This window comes from Tenrec ecaudatus, chromosome 18 (assembly GCF_050624435.1).
Source record: "Tenrec ecaudatus isolate mTenEca1 chromosome 18, mTenEca1.hap1, whole genome shotgun sequence".
Taxonomy (NCBI): domain Eukaryota; kingdom Metazoa; phylum Chordata; class Mammalia; order Afrosoricida; family Tenrecidae; genus Tenrec; species Tenrec ecaudatus.
Genome location: NC_134547.1, coordinates 63,494,936 through 63,514,469, shown reverse-complemented (window position 1 = coordinate 63,514,469; position 19,534 = coordinate 63,494,936). Strand labels below are relative to the sequence as shown.

At 44.6% G+C, this 19,534-nt stretch overlaps 1 protein-coding gene across 1 annotated transcript in view; it reads right to left on the bottom strand.

The window, feature by feature from the left end:
• Window positions 1-17,636, bottom strand: part of HYDIN (HYDIN axonemal central pair apparatus protein) — a 285,134-nt gene extending 267,498 nt beyond the window's left edge. Inside the window, exons 1-4 of the mRNA XM_075536735.1 lie at window positions 17,502-17,636; window positions 15,316-15,441; window positions 11,901-12,020; window positions 8,199-8,333 (exon numbers count right to left, since the gene is read on the bottom strand). Of these exons, the coding sequence (XP_075392850.1) occupies window positions 8,199-8,333; window positions 11,901-12,020; window positions 15,316-15,441; window positions 17,502-17,636 (516 nt within the window). The remainder of the gene's footprint in view (window positions 1-8,198; window positions 8,334-11,900; window positions 12,021-15,315; window positions 15,442-17,501) is intronic.
• Between the last annotated feature and the right edge of the window lie 1,898 nt (window positions 17,637-19,534).

The window sequence follows — 19,534 nt, the reverse complement described above, 5'->3', positions numbered from 1 at the left end:
GGTTGTTAATAAGCCTTCCGATCCTGATGCCACCGTTTTCTGGTAAGCCAGCCTCTGTGGTTACTTGCTCGGCACACAGATTGACTAAGCGTGGGGAGAGGATTCAACCCTGCCACACACCTTTCCTGATTTCACACAACAGCAAGGTGTTTACTTGAGTTTTATTGACTGTGAGGTTCACAACAAACTGTGTGTGGGTCACCTTGAGAAGAAGGGGCATTCCAGAGCACTTAACTGTGCTCCTGTGGAACTTGTACCTGGAGCAAGAGGCAGTTGTGAGACCGGAACAAGGAAATATCCACACATGAGGACGTGGAGATTGAATTAAGTCTACCTGATCCTAGAAAACCCTGCAACAACCATGAAACCATCTAGTCTGATCCCCTCCGAATCTTAAAGAGACAAATGCTATTTTCATTTTTCTCTTAGGAGATCAGATCCAGGGAGCCAAGCTTGTGTTGGGAATCACCAGCCGGAGAGCACACGGCACAGGCGGACTCACTCGTCACAGCCTCTGGGAGAGAAGAACCAAAGGCGCGGCTGAACCTCGCAGGAGCTCCCCAAGGGTGCTGTCTTCATTCAGGCTACCTTTGCATCCTCTCCTCCTTGTTCTACATGGACGCCAAGACCAATGAAGACAGCCTCTGAACCTTTTCAAGTTTCTGAGTAAGAGAGGTTTGAAGTTTGATCTGAAATTTTTTTTTAATGCTCATCATCAATTTATATACCCACAAGAGAATATGAAGAAAGTACTTTAAACAATTCCTCAAAAATGCATTCTCTTCTCTGAGGTTATTTAATAGGACTGCATGAGACTATGCAATGCATCACTCTATGTTGCTCGACTGGCTGAAAATTAATTCAGACGTTATGACCTGGGAGGCTTTGTCAGTCTGCAAGCTGAGCGGTTCCTTCACTTGATGGACGCTCTTCTGCTGCACTTAGCGGCAGAGGCAATCAGGACACGACTCAAAGCCAAAATGTTTGTTCTGAGCAACTTTTCCCCTCCACTGTAGGCAGAGATCTACCCGGAAACCCCTCCACACCCTGTGCTAGCCCACAGGGCAACGGTCTCTGGTGGAACATCCAGTCTGTCTTGTCTGCCAGCCTTCTTTCCAAGATGCTCCTCCTCCAAGCTGTCAAAAACCAGCAGTGGCATCTGAAAATGGCCACTTGACTCTGTCTTACGTGAATAGAAAGAACCTTGATTTTACCTTAGCCTAGGAATAGACAGCAGTGTGGCAGCCATTTTGTCCTTCAGAAGGTCCAGCAAAGGAGAACAGCGTCTTCTACTGCAGCAAACAGGAGTCTCTGTGACACTCTGCCTGCCTCTCCTCCCCTCCGAACTTGATGGAGGTGTGGCCACCACCAATCTGATTAGGATTCCGGGCACTTAATGGTCGGCGTCCCTGAAAAATGTCCTAAAGCCCCTCTCCAGCTAAAAGTGTGTACACAGAAACCCGAGAAAGCCAGGGTTTGCCTACGCAAGGTGGAAACCCATCACAGAAGGCAAACGCAGGCATGTTCCATGAGAGTGGCAGAACAAGGGACATGAACAAGTTCAGACCTGACAAAGCAAAGCAGCCCCACTGAACTCTGACTCTCCCAGGTTATTATGTGTCACACACGTCTGTGTTACATATTGCTGCCTCTGTCTGAAATTCACTATCCCCAAATGGAGCATAATTTCTGAAATGAAATTCATCTTAAAAATTAAATTGATAAGGTATCTTGAGCCTTGTGCACTATCACTGTGACTCCCGTATGACTTACCAGGAGCCGCAGCTTCCTAGCAGCATCTGAATTATCTCCATTTATTTAAAAAAATGACCTCTGACCTCTGGCTTGGAAAGATACTGAGGCTTCCAAGTTTATTTCAGTCATGGCTGAGTTTGATATAAAATAATAATGTGGTTACTTCATGATTCCCATGTAGGTAGAAACCACAATACATCTATTCAGACCATGGCCACTCTCTAGATTTTCTGAGGCTATGAATTGTTAGGGGGGCAGATAATCTTGCCTTTCTCCCTCTGAGCGGCTGGTGGGTTTGAACTGCTGACCTTGGGATTAGCAACCCTACTGCCTAACAAGGGCTCCTTTTTGTTTTCTAAACCCCAAACCAAACCCATTGCCACTGAGTTGATTCTGAATCATACCAAGCCCAAACCTCATTGTCATCAAGTTAATTCAGACTCACAGTGACCCTACAGAGGATTTCTGAAGCTGTGGATCTTTACACTTACCAGACAGACAAAGCCACCAGGACTTGGGTTTCCCAGGTTGTAAATCTTGGGGGGCAGAGGGTGCTCCCTTAGAATGACTGGTTGTTTTAAACAGCCAACCTGTGGTAACAGCTCCACCAGCCCTCCAGTTTTTGCCTTCTAAAGTACCCCCAAATCTACCAACCCAACTGCATCCATATCCTCTATCTTCATGGCTGTTCCTGTCTAAGACCATCTTCTCTCCCTGTGTGTCTCAATCCTTCTCGCTTACTCGGGGATTTTCTGAATCATCAGCTTCCCTGTCCTACTGAACATTCCCACATCAGTTTAAAATTATGCTTGGATCGCCTCGATCTTAAATCTAAAAACCTACCCTTGACCCCACCACCCACCTCCAGCTCCTTCCTCATTATTCCGATTATACTTTACAGCAAAACTTGTTATTGCCACACCTCACTTTTTAACTGCCCCTTCATTTGCCCCAATCAGACTTTTTTTAAACATCACTCTGCAAAAATTGTTTACACTTTTACACTAATAACCTTGCCGGTTTCAATGTTGGTTCCCCCGTCTTCCTTTTGCTCTGCCTTTATTTCATAGCTTGGACACAGCTGAGCGACTCATGTGATCCCTGTGCCTTGCTCCACCACCACCTCTCTCACCCCTGGGTGAGCATCTTCTTTGACTGCAGACACACTGATGTCCAACTGCTAACTTGGCATTTCTACTTGGACGTCTGAATGGAAGTACAAACTTAACACAAGGAAGGTGGAGCTCCTGGTCCCTCACCACCACCCAGCGCCCTCAGCCCCCTAACCTGCTCTTTCCTTCTTCCCTAGGCCAGCAAAGGCTGCCACCATTTGGCTAGTTCACAGCCGAAACTTTAGACTGCTTTCTTTTTCGTACCCTCCATCCAATTCATCAGCAAATCCTGACAGAGTGAACCTAAAACTATTCCTAGTCCACCTGTTTCCATGATCTTTACCCTAGTCCAAACCATCCTCCTTTCTTGACTGAAAGCTACAATAGAATCTTTCTCCTGTATTTGTCAATGTTTAATTCAGTCCCATGGAATAGGGAAGGGGGAAAAGCTTAAACTACATAGTTTATTTCTCACATAAAAAAATAAAATCAGGGGTGAACAGACCAAGATGGCATGGTGATTTAATAGTGTTATCAGATTCCTGAATTCCTCCTTTACTATTCTAGCACGTTCCTTCAATGTCACCTCATGGTGCAGGGTGCTTCCTGGCACACAGCTCTCTCTGCAGAGTGATGCCGGTAGGAAGGCAACGCAGAGTACCTCCCTTCAGTGCCAGCTCTCTTAAAGTCGTCACCTCAAAAGTCCTTCTGTACTTCTCATTGGCCAGTACTTGGACACGCCAGTTGCAAAGGAGGCTGGGAAGTGTCACCTTTTAGTGCAGGCAGCAATGAACCCGACCAAAATATATAGTTCGCTCACCCATGAGGGAACAGAAAATTGATATCAGTGCAGACAATGAACTGTGTGACTCACACCCCTCACACCCTTGCCTCTCCCTTCTTCTCGGCAACCAGAGGTATCGGAAAGTGGATGCCCAATCATGCCAACATTCCCAATCAAAGTCCTCCACAGTTGATGGGAGAGAGTTCTTCTCTACCTCACTCCACCACCACCACCCACTTTTAGGAGAATTCTAATTAGTGAATTCCAATTACCTTATAAAATGGGGAGAATTCCTAACTTCCTCATTAGCCTTTGTATCAAATGATGTTTAGCAAGTCCAAAAACCAAATCTGAACTCAGTGCCATCGAGCCGATGCCGACTCAGAGCGACCGCCCTGTCGGTTTCTGACGCTGTAACTGTGTGCACAAGTCGGAAAGCCCTTCTTTCTCCCTCCGAAAGGCTGGTGGTCTCAAACAGCCAACCATGGGGGATCACAGCCCAATGTGTAACCAATACCCCTCCATAAAGCGAACAAGGTGTGAAACAAAATAAAAGCCACTTTCTGGGAGAGGAACTTGAAGGCATCATTTCCCCTGGAGAAATGACGAGAATGTTAACCCCTGATACAGTCATCATCCAAAAGGTACTTGAGCATTTTTGCTCATGTTTCTACAATGAGCTCCAACACAAGAACAATTGTGAAGATGGCACAGGAGTGGGAATTGTTTCCCCCGTTGTATGCAGGGTCACCAGGAGCCAGAACCAACTTGGCAGCGCCCAACAACAATGCTTTTATCATCTGGATACCACCCTCAAGTGAAAGAATCTTCTTTACGTTTGCTTGAGATTAAGTTTCACTTACTTATTTCATTCAACAAATCTTCACTTCACTCTGACATGGTTCCATGCACTGGGCTAGGCAGTGAGGCTCTAGAGGTGACCCAGACAGAACCACCCAAACCCACTGCCACCCAAGGTAAGGTTTTCAAGGGTGTCAATCTTTATGGGAGCAGGTAGCCTCGTCTTTCTCCCATGGATTGGCTGGTGGGTTTGAACCACTGACCTTGCAGTTACAGCCCAACTCCTAACCCACAGTGCTACCAGGACTCCTCTCAGAAGGAAGAAAACAAAGCCTCTGTCATTATTTTAGCTTACGGGCCAACAATCATTAGGAATAGGATTGGATTGGGGGAAAATATTTAGGTTCCAATTCAAAAGGCTGGCAACATCGTTTATTATTGCACATCTAGATGACATAAAATATGTGAACATTGTTTTATTCTTCTCTGGCCACATGAGACAAAAATTTATAGTAACAAACCAGGTAAGCAATTTTAACAACCAAGTGGATGTCTTTCCTAAAACATAACTGAGCAGTAAAACTGCCTCCCTGCACCGTGCCTCCAAGCTGCGGCTTCCCTTTCTGTGCGCCCCCACTGTCATAAACAGATGCTTCCTGCAGTCCTAGTCAGCACCTATTGTGCTTTCTCATGAAAGTTTACTGTTTCCCACATTTCTCTTTGTAATAAAGACACAAAATTGAGCGGTCAAGGGAAACAGTAGGGTCCAGAATTTCACAGAGCCTATTATTCTAGCTCGAGATGCATGGCATGTATCCTAGGATTATTAGATTAATAACCCATCCACTCATTAAAAAAACAAGTCTGTGTGAGCAGCAGAGATAAGGGACGCCAAAATGAATTTACTGCACCTGTTATCTGAGTGTATGGCATCTTCCCAAGCTAAATCCCCGGGAAACCAGATTAGTAGATGACAGAAAAAACTGCATCATCGTCTTCGACATGCTAATATATATGGGTGCTGGAAATCCAATTGAAAGGGGACTGGCTTATTAGGCTGTGGCATGCTGCAATTTACATATCTGACGCTCCAGATGTGACGAGGGTAGATGGGAATGGAGCGTCCTCCGATCAGCAGGGGACAAAGAGGGTACAGGCAGATGCACTTGGGCTTTCAATCTGACCAACTGAAGAAATAAAGTGACACTTAGTGAAATGACTGAGCCTTATCTTTCCTAAAATAACTCTGGCTCTTGTCACTCTTTGGCTCTACTTGGGGGGAGGCCCTGCGGCCAGCACGCCTCACTTGAACCCAGCGTTCCAAGCACAGCCTGCTGGCTTCCCAACCGTCAGGCTGCCTACAGATGCCACATGACTCGGGGGACTCCTGAACCGGGACCCTGCTGAGGGTGCCGGTGTGACAGGCTCTCTACAGAAAAAGGCGCCCAGAACCGCCTTCCCCAAATGCCCGTCTGTGCCAGATGGCCAAGCAGAGCACAACGCAGCCCTGTCTTTGGGGGGGGGGGAAGAACCTTGAAAATGATAGCGTTAAATGTGATCGTTAAAATTCTCACACCCTGCTGCCCTGGGGTCCATTCTGACTCAGAAGGAGTGGGCAGGACTGTCCCACAGGTCTCTTTACAGAAGCAGGCGGCCCTGTGTCTCTTCTGTGGGCTCGAGCCACTTGACCTGGCTTAGCAGCCGAGGGCTCTCACAGCTGTGCTCCTCCCACGGTTCCCTCTCGGTGGCTCCCCATAACCCGCTGTAGCCTCTCATAACGTCAAAGCGTTTAGAAGAAACAGTATGTCAACAGGTAGCGCACTTAACTTTTAAAATGCGGTGCTCTGTCTCCCAGTGGATGCCCGACGCTGGGCACGTGGAACAGTCAATGACATGGGAAAGCCCGGCGGAGCTCCAGCAGCAGCCACAGCCGCGGGCCCACCAACAACCCTTGGCGAGGGCACATTAGCACTTCATGGCTACACAGTAAATATGACTACACGTCCGATACATTTCACAGATTTGTCTGCTCCGTAGTGCAGCCGTAAAGAAAGAGGCCTCTTCTATTGCGCTTTGGACTCCAGAGAGCATGAAACATAACCACGAAGAACAGAGGCGTCCAGCCAGCCTGAAGGTGTCCATCGCCCGGACTCCACAATGAGGAACGTTTTCTCATCCGGAATGCATCCATTCCTTCACTTACTCCTCACTCGGTTATCGTTCGCTTCACGTTCTTCAAGGGAACGCTCCGGCCACTGGCCTGCACACGTTTTAAATGTGCCATGTGGACAAGGGAGTGCATCCATGCAACCCAGCAGTTCTCAACCTGTGGGTCGCGACTCCTTTGGGGGTCGGATGACGGTTTCACAGGCATCGCCCGATTCATAACAGTAGCAAAATGACAGTGATGAAGTAGCAACGAAAATATGCTTGTTCCCCCATGTGGAACAGCTCCGGCTCCTCAGAAAGCTGCCGGGGCCTTCCCAGACAGACGATCTGCAGGGCGGAGCCCGGCTTCTCCCCGAGGTGGTTTCTCCACCACAGATGAAAATCAAGGAAGGCCAACTCGTGGAAACCAGCACCGAGGACTGAAAGGAACCCGACACCCCAAACAAAATCCAAGTACCATTCTCTTCACACAGTATATTCTGACAGGACCTCAAGGTGGGGGACGGGACGGGACGGGAGGGCTTCAACAATATATAACCAAAAAGCCCTACTTCTGGAGTTACTTGTCTTTTCATTTATCTCAATCGTATTCCAAACAAATGTACAGGTCCATAGACATGGCCCAAGACATAAACGGTGACGATGCAGACTGGCATCTTTGCGGGCGCAGGCGGCCTCCTCTTTCTCCTGCACAGTGCCTGATGGGTGTGGACCACGGGCGGGCCTGTGGTTAGCAGCCTGACATAGAACCCAACCACGCCATCAGAGCTCCTTGGCACTACGATCGCTGCAGTATCCGTGGGCCTTTAACTGCCCCCTACCACGATGTATGCTTGCAGACCCGTCAACTCCTCAGTCCCTGCCCTCCAGACAAGGAACAACAGCAGCAGTGGAAGCGGGCATGCTGGTCATGACAGAGCAGCGAGTAACTACTGGTGCAGAGAAGGGGGTCAGAGCTAGTGCACTCTGACCCCACGGGGTATAGAGCAACATGGGCAAGCACGCACACTCCTGGCATAGATAACCTGACGGTGCTTTCTTGGGCCCGTTTCAGTCTTATTTCTGTCCTTGTGGCCTCAGTCACGTTGGGAAAACCCTTTGGCTCTTAGGCCAGTAATGTTGCTGTCTTGGAGAAAGGCTGCTGAGGAAGCCACCTCTCTCAACCCCTTCATCTACTCACACCCTCTGAGGGTAACTAGTTAGAATCTGGGGAGGAGACATGTCATCTACTAGGGTCCCTAACTTCCAATAACCTATCACTGCGTCCGTTGCCTCAGTCCGTGGTATCCAGGCCACACCTTTTTCTTTCAAGTGTCCCTCCTCTGTACACTCAAATAGAACTGCACCCGGGCAGAGAGAGGAGCAGAGGAGAGTCACATTTGCTCACACCCTGGCTACTTAAAGTAGGCTCCAGTCATGCCTCTTTTCCACAGGTATACCATCCCCTCCTCTCACCCACTCCCATGCCTGCCCCCTCTCCCCACCATCTCTCTGAATGTTCCGAATCACAAACAGCAGGTGACACACAGTCAACCAAAGCGGAACGGGCCCCGTTTTCTCGCCAGCACGGCCTTTACCTTGTTCTCCTCCGGAGTGAAGAGGATTCGGAATGTGGATGGCACTCCTGGAGCTACCTTGTGGCCAATATCTTTGGGGCTGATTACTTTGAAGTAAGGGGAACTTTCCTCAATGATCTTGACCATCCTTGGAATCTGCGAGAAAGACACATCGCGATGGACCCTGTGCACGTGGAAAAGCAGCAGAAGCAGCACAGGACTAGGAGCGAAACATAGACTACCTCAGTGACCTGGGTCAGGTCTGAACTTCCGCTTCCTCAACTGTAAAGGGAGACGACAATGCCTATCTTTAGTTGCATGTCCACACAAAGTAGGTATTTGACAGATTGAAGCATTGGGTTTTATTGACATTATTATCATTCATTTTTATTATGATTGGAACTCTTTTATTATTACTGGAACTCTTTGTTCATTGTACTCCTTATCTTCAGAGGCTAACTACATAGCCAGCTAAAAACCACACCATCGAGGCAGAGTTCATCTGGATGTCCGAGTGTTTGAGAACTGTTCTGGGAGGGGAAGCCACATTCACTGCCCATGGCCACTAAAGCCTTTGCCTTTCACTATGACTCCCATTGTCCGATGGAGAGACAGACATTTGCCCAAAGCGGCCTCAACTTGACCACAGAGTGAAAGCTGGGACTCTGGTCCTGCCCTGCCTCCACCCTGCCTCTGTACAGGTCCTCCTAACAAAAGTCCACCCGACAAAGAACAGAGAGCCAGGGACACCAAGGCTGAGAAGACAAGCAGAAACGGGCAGAGATCCTCATAAGACTAGCGAATGGATCCAAGAATTCGGGCAGAGATCCTCATAAGACTAGTGATTGGAGAGAAAAAGAACACATGCACGCAGATCTGCTAGGAATGGAGCGGGCTTTCTGGACAGGAGGATGCTATGTAAACTTGCTGGGAATATTTTCAGTAAGACTGTCATTGTGGCTTCCAAACAAAAAAGAGAGCAGCAACAAACACGACAACAGCAACAACTGTTCCCATACCCCTCACTTAACAACATGATTCCAAAGACTAAGTCATTGTATGAAAATTGTCATTGTGTGAAAATGGAGGATGACTACATCGTTACTTATCTTTGAAACCACCTTATTGCTTAGGTGCCAAATTACAGCCTTGCATCGCCATCACATCACACCATTATACACCTACTAAACCCCTGAGAATAAGGACCCAGCCAAGTTAACACCTGACCTTAACCGCCCCAGCCAGTGTCAGCCCGCACCACGGCCAGTTGCACATCATTGATGCACCCAATAGTTGACTGTTAGGCTTTTGATTATTGTCATAAATGTGGAATGTCTAGCTGTATTGGTTGTGTCTGTCTTAGAAAAAGTATAGCCAATTCTTCTTATGAGCAAGGATGGCTAGATTTTGACTCACAGACTTTGGACATGTCATCAGGAAAGACCAGTTTCTGGAAAGGACATCATGCTCGGTACAGTAGAAGGGCAACAAGAGGAAGGCCCTCGAAGATGGACTGACACATAGCAACAATGACCGGGCACTATTCCGTTCTGTTGTCCACAGGGTCACTATGCGCAGGGACCAACTTGATAGCAGCAACAACACGAACAGCCGTCTTTGTTTAGTGATCTGGGACAGGCACTGGGCTAGGTACTTTATGCCCATGTTCTCATCTAATATTCAAAACACCCCGCTGAAATGGACACTATCACTGCCCCATGCCTTGGAGAAGTGCAGCGATTTACCCAAGGTCTGGAGCTTTGAGATGGCACAGCTGTACTACGAACCCAGGCTAGACTGACTCTGGGCACTTACAACTGACACCCAACTAGCATTGTGCTGTGGGCTGTGGAGTGGCCATGGCGTGTTCTGGTCTTGGTTTAAAAAGACAAAAATCCCATGCCAGTGAGAAAGGAGTCAGACAGGGGTGGCACCTAACGCACCTCGGTGCTCCCGATCTGACTGACCCTGTGGTTTCTTCTGAGACCCTGAGCACACGCAGTAGAGAAACAAGCCTACATCCACTACCATGACACGGGGGCCCCAAGAACAAGCCTGCCTAGATGAAAACTTCTGCTGCTTAGTAACGGGACTTTCCTTTTTTGCAAGGTACCGCCAACATTCTGGCTGCATCTGACCAAGAGTTAGTTACCTACAGATGCTGAGTGCCTCTGGCAGACAAAAGTCACGCATGCCCTTTGCCCGAGTCAATTCACATGCACTTACCGATAACGACTCCCTGCTTAGGGTCAGGCCTAAGTGGCCAGAAGTTCCTTTACACTAGTTCCTCCCTACTGCTAATAATCCCAAAATACCTGAGCAAGCATCAGCCCGTAATGGAGAAAGGAAAGACGTGAAAGTGAGAAGCTGAATTAGTCGGCAGTCGGACACGAAAAGGCGAGAGTCCTGATATCCGTATATCGTCGTCTTCTTGAGGTCTAGGAACATTATCCTGAGCACCTCAGATTCCTTTTCTTCTCCGTTTGCCCTCTTAGCTTCTGTCCCCACAGCTCCTCTTGCTAACACTGCAGCAAAGAAAGAACTAAACGTACCATTTTCTCCACAGCCTGACTTTGCAGTGACTGGATCACCTCATTGATCCCTGACAGGCATCACTGATTCCTTTAATGAGCTTCTGCGCTGAATAGAACCACAAGCCTTCTCAGTTGCCTTGATCCTCACATCGTCTCCGCTTACTTTCTTTCGTTTTCCTTGCAGAGTTTCCGCACATCTTTAGGCTCCTGTCCCTGTCACTCGTCCTATTTGTCTTTGCACTGGAAGCTTGCCATCTCTCAGACGCCTTCTTCCCTATCTGGCTACTTCTCACACTGAAGTATGCTTCGTACTGACCTTCTATGTCATTCTTTCTTGATATATGTTAAGGAAATACTTAGGCATTTCATGCTTTTTCCTTGAAATAAACTCAAGTCTCCTTTAAAGCGATATACAAAGGCTACAAAAGAAACTCTTGTTTCAATCGCAAAGCGACGGACCAGTATCTCCCAAAGGATGTGGTATCACGCCCTGAGGGGCGCTGGCCCAATCCAGGACAAGTGCACAGACAGACGCCTACACTTTCTCCTGGATTGTGGGCTACAGTACGAAAGTGTTTACTCGCAAAGAGGGAACGAGCATTTGTTTTGTCTGAAAAGGGGGTGACAGCCCAAATGATTTTGGGAACTTGCAGCACAGACAGTGGACGTCTATATGTAGAAGGGAGGAGATAAAACAGAGTGTGCTGGCCAGGAGCTGGCATTTTTGCAAAAAATAAAGTAAGGATTTTGCAGACTTTACTTGTGAAAATACACTGGCGGCGTGATTGCAATTCCTAAAAGTAGAGTGCAACTCTTGAGTTAGGGAGCTGGTGGCTCCAGCGCAGAGGACTCAAGCACTTGTAATTAATTGCCTTGTCTTGAATCTAAATCAACGTCCCTAGGTGAAACCTGCAGCCTCTCCATGTAGTCGATCCTTTAATTCAGCAGACAGCACATGGGTTTGAGACTCACTGCTGTGGGGCACAGTTCTGTGATTTGAACACAGGAACAAGCAATCCCAACTCCGCCTTGTATTTGCTGAGCTTACAGTCACAGGACGTGCTTTCCAGTCTATTTGCTTAGATCTTTCCAATGAAAAGACTTATTTGAGATCCTATAGGCTCCTCTTTTACTTGACCCCTTTTCATGTGTCCTGGAAATATTCAGCCATCCCAGGGGACATATTTACCTTGTCATTGTTCCTCAAAACCAGTGGGACTTCATAGACCTCACAGGGAGAATAATTCTGAAACACAATTTCTGATGGAAAGGGCTGAAATAATGCCTGATCCAGGTCAATCCCTGAAAACTGAATTCAAAGAAGAAATTAATCACACAGTCAGAGTGACAAAAATAATGGGCGAAGTTAATAAACTAATACACTGACCTATAGATGCTAAAACTAGGATAAAAATTAAAAGGCGGGCAAACCACTATAAACATTAATAGTCATAGCAATGATGTAATATTCATCAACTTCATTAATACAAGAGGAAGTAGAAATCTTGGAACTCAAAGAAAAAAGGAAAAAGTTTAATGAGAACACCAACCTTATCCTTACATTTCTAGTAATGGTCAATGAGGTACTTTGAACTAACTGCCCTAGGAAATAACCTGAAAAGCTAGATCAACAAAGATCTACTGGAAGGGCTGGATAGCCAATAAGAGTGAACAATGACCAGCCAGACTCCAGGACAAGGCTGAGAACTGGGTGCAGGGTAGTCATCATGGGGGAGGTGTGTGTAGAGTAAGAACAAAGAATTGGTCATCATAGAATAAGGATAAATTGGAATAAGAATAAACTGGAAGACTGAAAGAAGAGAACATTATCACAAGGGCTCAAATAGTTTCTACAATTTTTCAGTTATAACATGTTACAACTATAAACAAAAAATGCGCAGCATCAAAAATATGCAAATTTACAATGATCAATAAATGAAAACTAACGGCAACAAACAGTCACTACAGAGTAATATAACTCATACTCATTAGACATCAAAACAAGAAGCCTGGAGGTGCTGTGGGCAAGTATTAGCCTTCTAACCACAGCACGGATGGTTCAAATCCACTAGATACTCTGCACAACAGAAATAAGGTTGCTGTTAAGATTTACAGTTTCTTGGGGCGGGGGGTGAGATAGAAAGGGGGAACCCATCACAAGCTTGGATACATAGCCCCCCACTCCAAGGGGGTGAATAACAGAAATGTGAGTGAAGGAAGATGATACGAAATAATAACAACAATATATAATGGAACAAGGATTCGAGAGAGTGGGAGGGTGGGAAGGGAGGGGAAAAAGAGAAGCTTATACCAAGGGCTCCAGTAGAAAGAAAATGTTTTGGAAATGACGATGTCGACATATGTACAAATATGCTGGATACAACTGATGTGTGGAATGTTATAAAGCTATAAGAGCCCTCAATAAAATGATTTTTAAAAAATTTACAGTTTCAGGAATCCAAAGGAGCAGCTTTATGCTGCCCATCCAGAGTCACTCTGAGTCAGGACAGACTCCCTAGTAGTGGAAGTGGACATGCCCCAGGAAGTAAAAGGAAAGACTGAGAATGTGGATAGAGAATTGAACATGAATTTTAATAGGAAATTCCAAATATAAATTCTACAATTTAAAATTGTTATTATTAATTGGGATTTGAAAATATATCATTTCATAGGTCAATCACACCAAGCAGAATTGTACAATTGCTACCATAATCCGTTTCCACACAGTCTTTTTCTTCCTGGACTCCCTGTTACTGCCCCTCGCCTCCCCCCAACTATGTATCCCACCCCTCCAAAACCCTTGTTATACTTGCTGTCCCTACAGGTTCCTCAGTCCTGGGTTTTCGTATACCAAAGCACAGAAAAACACAGAACCCAACTCCAGTGACTTAACGCCTCTGAGATACACCCTAATATGAAGACACCAAAGCAAAACAAAAACACAGAACATTTTGAAAACAAGATCAAGTCAAGCACACATCCGAGTGGGATCAACGGACAAAGTTTTAACCGTTTGGGTCAGATGTATGGCTTTGATCTTCTACACTCATCTCTCCAACACCCTCTGTTTAGTGACCACTTTCCTTCCATCTCTCAACTGTGGATACAGGAGTTCAGCGGAGACTTATTTTCTATGCAGTTCTACAAGTTTACGTTCTTATTTTAATGATAAAAACTAAAAAAAATCAATGGGAATATTTAATAGCTGATTAATTACAACTAAAAATAATAATAATTACTGATCTTAAGAGCTAGTCCAGCAGAAAGTAGCCAGAACTAAGCAGGCTGATTGACAGGAAGGAAAACGCAGAAGAGTAGGAAGCTATATAGATGATACAAAAAAGGTTTGAAACAGGTAGAGCTGGGGTCCCAAAAGAAGAAACTAGAGGAAAAGCAATGTTTTATGAGATAATGGGGTTTAAAAGAAGAAATCCCATTCTGAGGCACAAATTATAAGTCCATGGAAAACAAAGATTTAAAACAATTGTAAAGGAGGCCAGAAGCAAAAAAGAATATTCAACCTCTAGTGAGTGAAAAATATACTGGTAGCTGACTTCTCAATATAAATAACACAAATTAGATAAGAACACAGAATATATATATATATATTTGAAAATATCTTCTGAAAACATGATATTGTTTACTCAAGGAAATTCACTTCAAGAATGAAGGTGAAATATGGACATTTTCAGGGAGATGGAAATGGAGAGGAAATTATCATCACCTTCTCTTTGTTTCTGTATATAAAAAATAAACTTTTACTCCTATTTTACATCTCATACTCAGCCCCCTGCCATCAAGTGGGTGCCTACTCAGAGTACCCCTGTGGGACAGTAGAACTGCCCCCTTATCACCACCTTCCAAAGGAAATACCAAATGACATTCTCTCTGGAGAAGGAATTGGCAAGAAGAGTAACCCAAGGGTGAGTCGGCATGAGTATGGCAATATGCGTGCCCCATTCTTTCTGAAACCAAGCAGCCATGGGATCTGAGTTAGCCAGTGAAATACGAATGGCAGTGATCTACAATTCGAGATAAAAGTTTTCAAAGCCAATGTGTCATTTAGCACATCCTCTCTTGTTGCACTGAGTTTAGAGGTGTCTGTGAGATGAAAACCTATTCTTTAGTGTCCAAGCCCATGCCTATGTGAGTGAGACACAAGCCAGAGTAGACAAGAAATAGTTACTTTAACAACTCTTCCCTCTTTCTTTCTAGCAAAGCAGCTCTGGTAGGAAGGGCTTGAGGTGATGATTGCGGTAAGAAGATACCTGGACTTGGCTAATGTTGTCCTTAGACTTATTCCTAACTTTCAAACAGCAGTGTCAAAGAGTTTGTGGACAACAAATGTACAAATGTGCTTGACACAAAGGATGGATGGATGGATGGATCGTGATAAGCGTATGAGCCCCCAATAAAATGATTTTTAAAAAATGATTTAAAAAAAAAGAGTTTGTAGAAGTAGCTAAGAAAGTACCAAAATCAACAAAGGTAAAAGGTCGGGCATGAAACCAACCAAGGAGAGATGAGTTTGGCATGCAATGCTCTAGCATGGTCACAGGGCTCCAGGGCTCCCTCTAGATGCCAGGATGACCCAAAGCAGCTACCTTTTGATGCGTTGTTTCCCCCATATCCAGAAGTTCGATAATCTGTGGTCGGCACATCACACGTGTGTTGGCCAGTTTCTGCTCTGTGGTGAGGGACATTTCCTTCAGGAACTCCGAGGGCGTCAGCTAGAATTTACCACAAAAGATGCATAAATGGTTACACTAAAAAAAAAAGTGTTTTCTAAGTGCTGGTAATGAATAATTTGTATCTTCAGACTCCGGGATAATCCAGGAATTTCACTAAATTCCCCTAAAAATATTTAAAATAACTAAGTTACAAGTAGTCCCTGAATCACAAATGTCTGATTTATGTGTAATCCAATTACCTGTGGTTACAAACCAACCCCAATAAAGCCTTTTTGTATTAAAATTTGCGGTACATGAAATAGTTTCTACAGGCATTGCTCTGCTATGCACATCAGGACACTATTACTATTGCTGTGTTTTTATGTTAAAGGTGGTGTGGTACATCTAGCAATGCTTATTTAATGGTTTTTATTCATAAAAAGGAACACTGTATACTAAAAAAAGCACTTGACTACCTGAGGTTCGACGTGAGCCACACCTAACTGTTCAGACTTAAAAACTGGCTTGAATGGGGATGAGTGTATAAGCTGGCTACTGCCTGTATACTGTAGAAATGCCAGATCTTCGGCAGTAACTGGAAATGACAGGAGGGGGGCTGTTTATAATTTGAGGGGATCACACAAAAGAACCAGACTGACAGGTGGGGGGGGGGTAAGAGTCAAGAAACTGCACAGGAACACGTCTAAAAAGCTGAACGCTTAGGCTCAGACGAGGCCTCTGAGCTAAAATTAATTATCAGTCTACAGAGCTAATAAATTTGAAATATTTCTACTTCTCAACAGAACTTAAAGCATGCCATCAAAGCTACTAGGTGTTTAACTATCACTGTTACCTCAAGCTAAAAATCAATCTTACAAAAGGTAAACGGCCTGGGAGGTGTCTGTGAACTGCTCGGGAATGAGTTGGAACCTTCCAGCAACCACAGAAGCACCTATAGGTCTTGTTTTCCAAGCGCCCCAGTCCTCCTCAACTCTAGCAGGCAGTCGTAGTCACCTATCCAAATAAGATTTTTAACACCTTCTAATGTTAGGAGGGGAAAAAAACATAACCTACCACAGCAATAAAACTAACCCAGCAAGAGATTAGCCAGAAATGGTTTCTGAATAGAAATAATCGTGTGCTTAGTTATTGTTATTCCAGAATGTCCACATTGTTCTAGGGACTACTTCATATGCAAGGTAATTGTCATCACTGGTAGCAATATGATGCTGACGTATTTTAAACATCCAGGGACACATAATTTAGCTGAATGATTTTGCCTTAGGTTAGAGCCAGTGCTCGTCAAGAATGCTTATTTCCCTACAAACTTAATTTCTGTGGTTTGAGTACATGAAGATGAATGCACACTTCTAATATCGCTTCCAACTTGCTTTCTAAATTCCATTTGATTGGAACCGAGATTAGAATAATACAATTTCTAGAGACATCATCTGCGCGTTGGTGATTTTAGTAAAAACAATAACGATTTAACAAGCCAAGAAAAGCTCAGGCATTACATAGGCAACAGCCACCACCACAAAAGGGAATGAGGATTGATTCTGTTTTTGTAATCAGAACGCAACTGAAGGCCAGTTTTTTAAACAAAGTAGCACTATTGCTGCCTACTGTGAAATTTTATTAATATTCCTATATTGTGTAGCTCATGATCTCATTCCCGTTGAATTGGTATAATTCATTACAATATTTTGCACATACATATCATTTTTAAGTTGAGGAAAAATAATAAATATATTGCCTAGCTGCCATACAGTCATCGTTATTCTCCAGCGCAGTCACAAACAAAATTAATCAATGAGGTAATAAATTATTAGACATGAAATTTCCAGTGTTTCACTATTTTTGAACTACAGAAATGACAATCTCATATGGAACACCCTAATATTTAGAATGCAATCTTCCCTCAAGTGATTAACTGGAGCAATTCAAGCTTCTATTATGAAGGACGTATGTCTGGAATTTCATAAACTTCTCAAGAGAGGCGCCTGTGCTCTCTAAGCAAGCTACCAGCTACCATGTTAACGACCTTGTATCTGTCAGTCTCTGTTTGATATTCAGAAACCGCATTGCATATTTTAAAGAGTCGTCCTCTTATACATTACCATTTGGTTTGTTTCATCTTCTGTAACCACCTTCGGGCTCAAGGGTGGCAGAACCTTGCTTTGGAAGCCTTTAAGCATCTTGACTAACCCCATCTGAACAGCCCCCATGGACTTCTCCAGTCGGCTACTTGCCATTTTGGGTTATTTTCTTGGATCACCTACGAATGGGGGAAAAGTGTTTTAGAACAAATACAGCAATACATCCTGAACTAAGGTCACAGATAATTGATTTCAAATGTAGAAGATATTGGTCTTCAAAATACAAGAAAATTCTTAGAACAAGTGTGTTAACAAAAGTCCATTATATGTGACTAATCTAGATTTAGCCTTATCTCAAATCCCAGTATGCCTTTTTTGGGCAGACCGAGGGATTGTTGAATAAGCTTAGGAAAGGCAGGATATTCTAGCGGTTTGTCTTTCTTGTTACCTTTACTGCTCCATTGAAAACCAAAACCAAAAACCAGTGCACCTTTGTCTGCATATTTGGCAATTCTCGTTCATAATATGTAATCCTCCAAACAGAAGAACCAGGCTTCAGGCCTCAGCAGCTAGGCAGGGACTCAAAAGCAGCAGCATGCTGGGGAAGGTGGGGGGAGGTTCTCAAAAAGGTCAGAGCTTATTTTTTTTTTACTCCTTGGGGCCTCCAGGTAATAATTCAAAAGGGCAAAAGAAGTATATGTTGCTTTAGTAAAGTAATAAATGAAGTATGATAATGAAGCAGTATTTTCCAAAAAAATTTTTAAGCTTCTAAAATCCTTCATCCAACCAAAAAATGACTGCAAAACTCCAACAAAGGCACAATAGCTCCAAAGTCTTCATGAAGCCAAACAATAGTTCAGCTTCACTGGTAAAAAGTGTCTGCTCTAACTCTCTTCAGAATTGGCTGTATGAGGCCGTGGTGACAACAGCAACTTGGAAGACGAAGGAGCCTTCCTGTTGGTGCCTGTAGCTTATGTTCGTGGAGGAGGAGCATTGAAAAACAAAGCCCGGTGAGCACGGTTGTGCAGCCTGAAGAAGGGAATGAAATTCATGGAATGGTCCCTGTAGAGGCTGCGGAATGGGTGCGTGCGTTGCTGTGTATATTCTCAATAACACAACAAAAGGAATAAACCTAATTTTAGAGACTGACAATAAGCGATTCATGTATTTAATTGTAGAGCTCAGATTAAAACAAAGTTGAGGACAAGAAGGGAAATTACATATATGTATATATACACACATACATGTTTTCCAACATAGATATATGTACAAGTTTTCCAACAAAGCACAAAGAAGGCAATTAAAGACAAATGAAGGCCGGGGGAAGGGAGAAAGGACATACAATAGGACCATTACTATACACAGACTCAGTAAGAGAGGGTGATTAAAGACATTATGGTAGGACTCTCCTACGATGGCATCAAATGAAACCGGTTTACTGATAGACTTTCATGTATGTAATCCCCTCCCCACTTGAATGGAGGCTTGGCTTAATGTTTACGTTTAAAAACCAGAATTTAGTATGAGGGATGTGTAATGGTTAGACTGTATGTCAACTTGATGATATGTGTGTGGGGGTAGGGGTGGAGTCTAATCTGTCCATCAGCCTGATGATGCCGCCCTCCTTATGAATATGACCTTTTTAAAGAGAAACAGTGAGGACGTCTCTCTATTTTGCCCTTCCCCTTCCTGCTTCCTTGATTCTGTGTCTGCCTCCAAGGGTGAGTCTATGTGGGTCACTGAGTCTAGGAGCTGTCGACACCCTGCCACATTCCCACCGACCTTGGATCCATGCAGGTCTGCACCCACCAGCCTGTGATCTCCTTGCTGCCTGCTCCATCTTTCTGCGTCACCAGCCTGCAGCTACATGAGTCTGAAGAGGGTTCCAGCTAGCATTGAACCCATGAAGTGGAGTTGAAATAGGCTGAGATGCCTTCTTGATATAAAGTTTTTTCGTATACGTGTATGAGTGTCACTGGTTTTGCTTCTCTAGATAACCCAGCCTAATACAGGGTGGAATCTTATTTCTGAAACTGGGTTCTAAAAAGACTGTG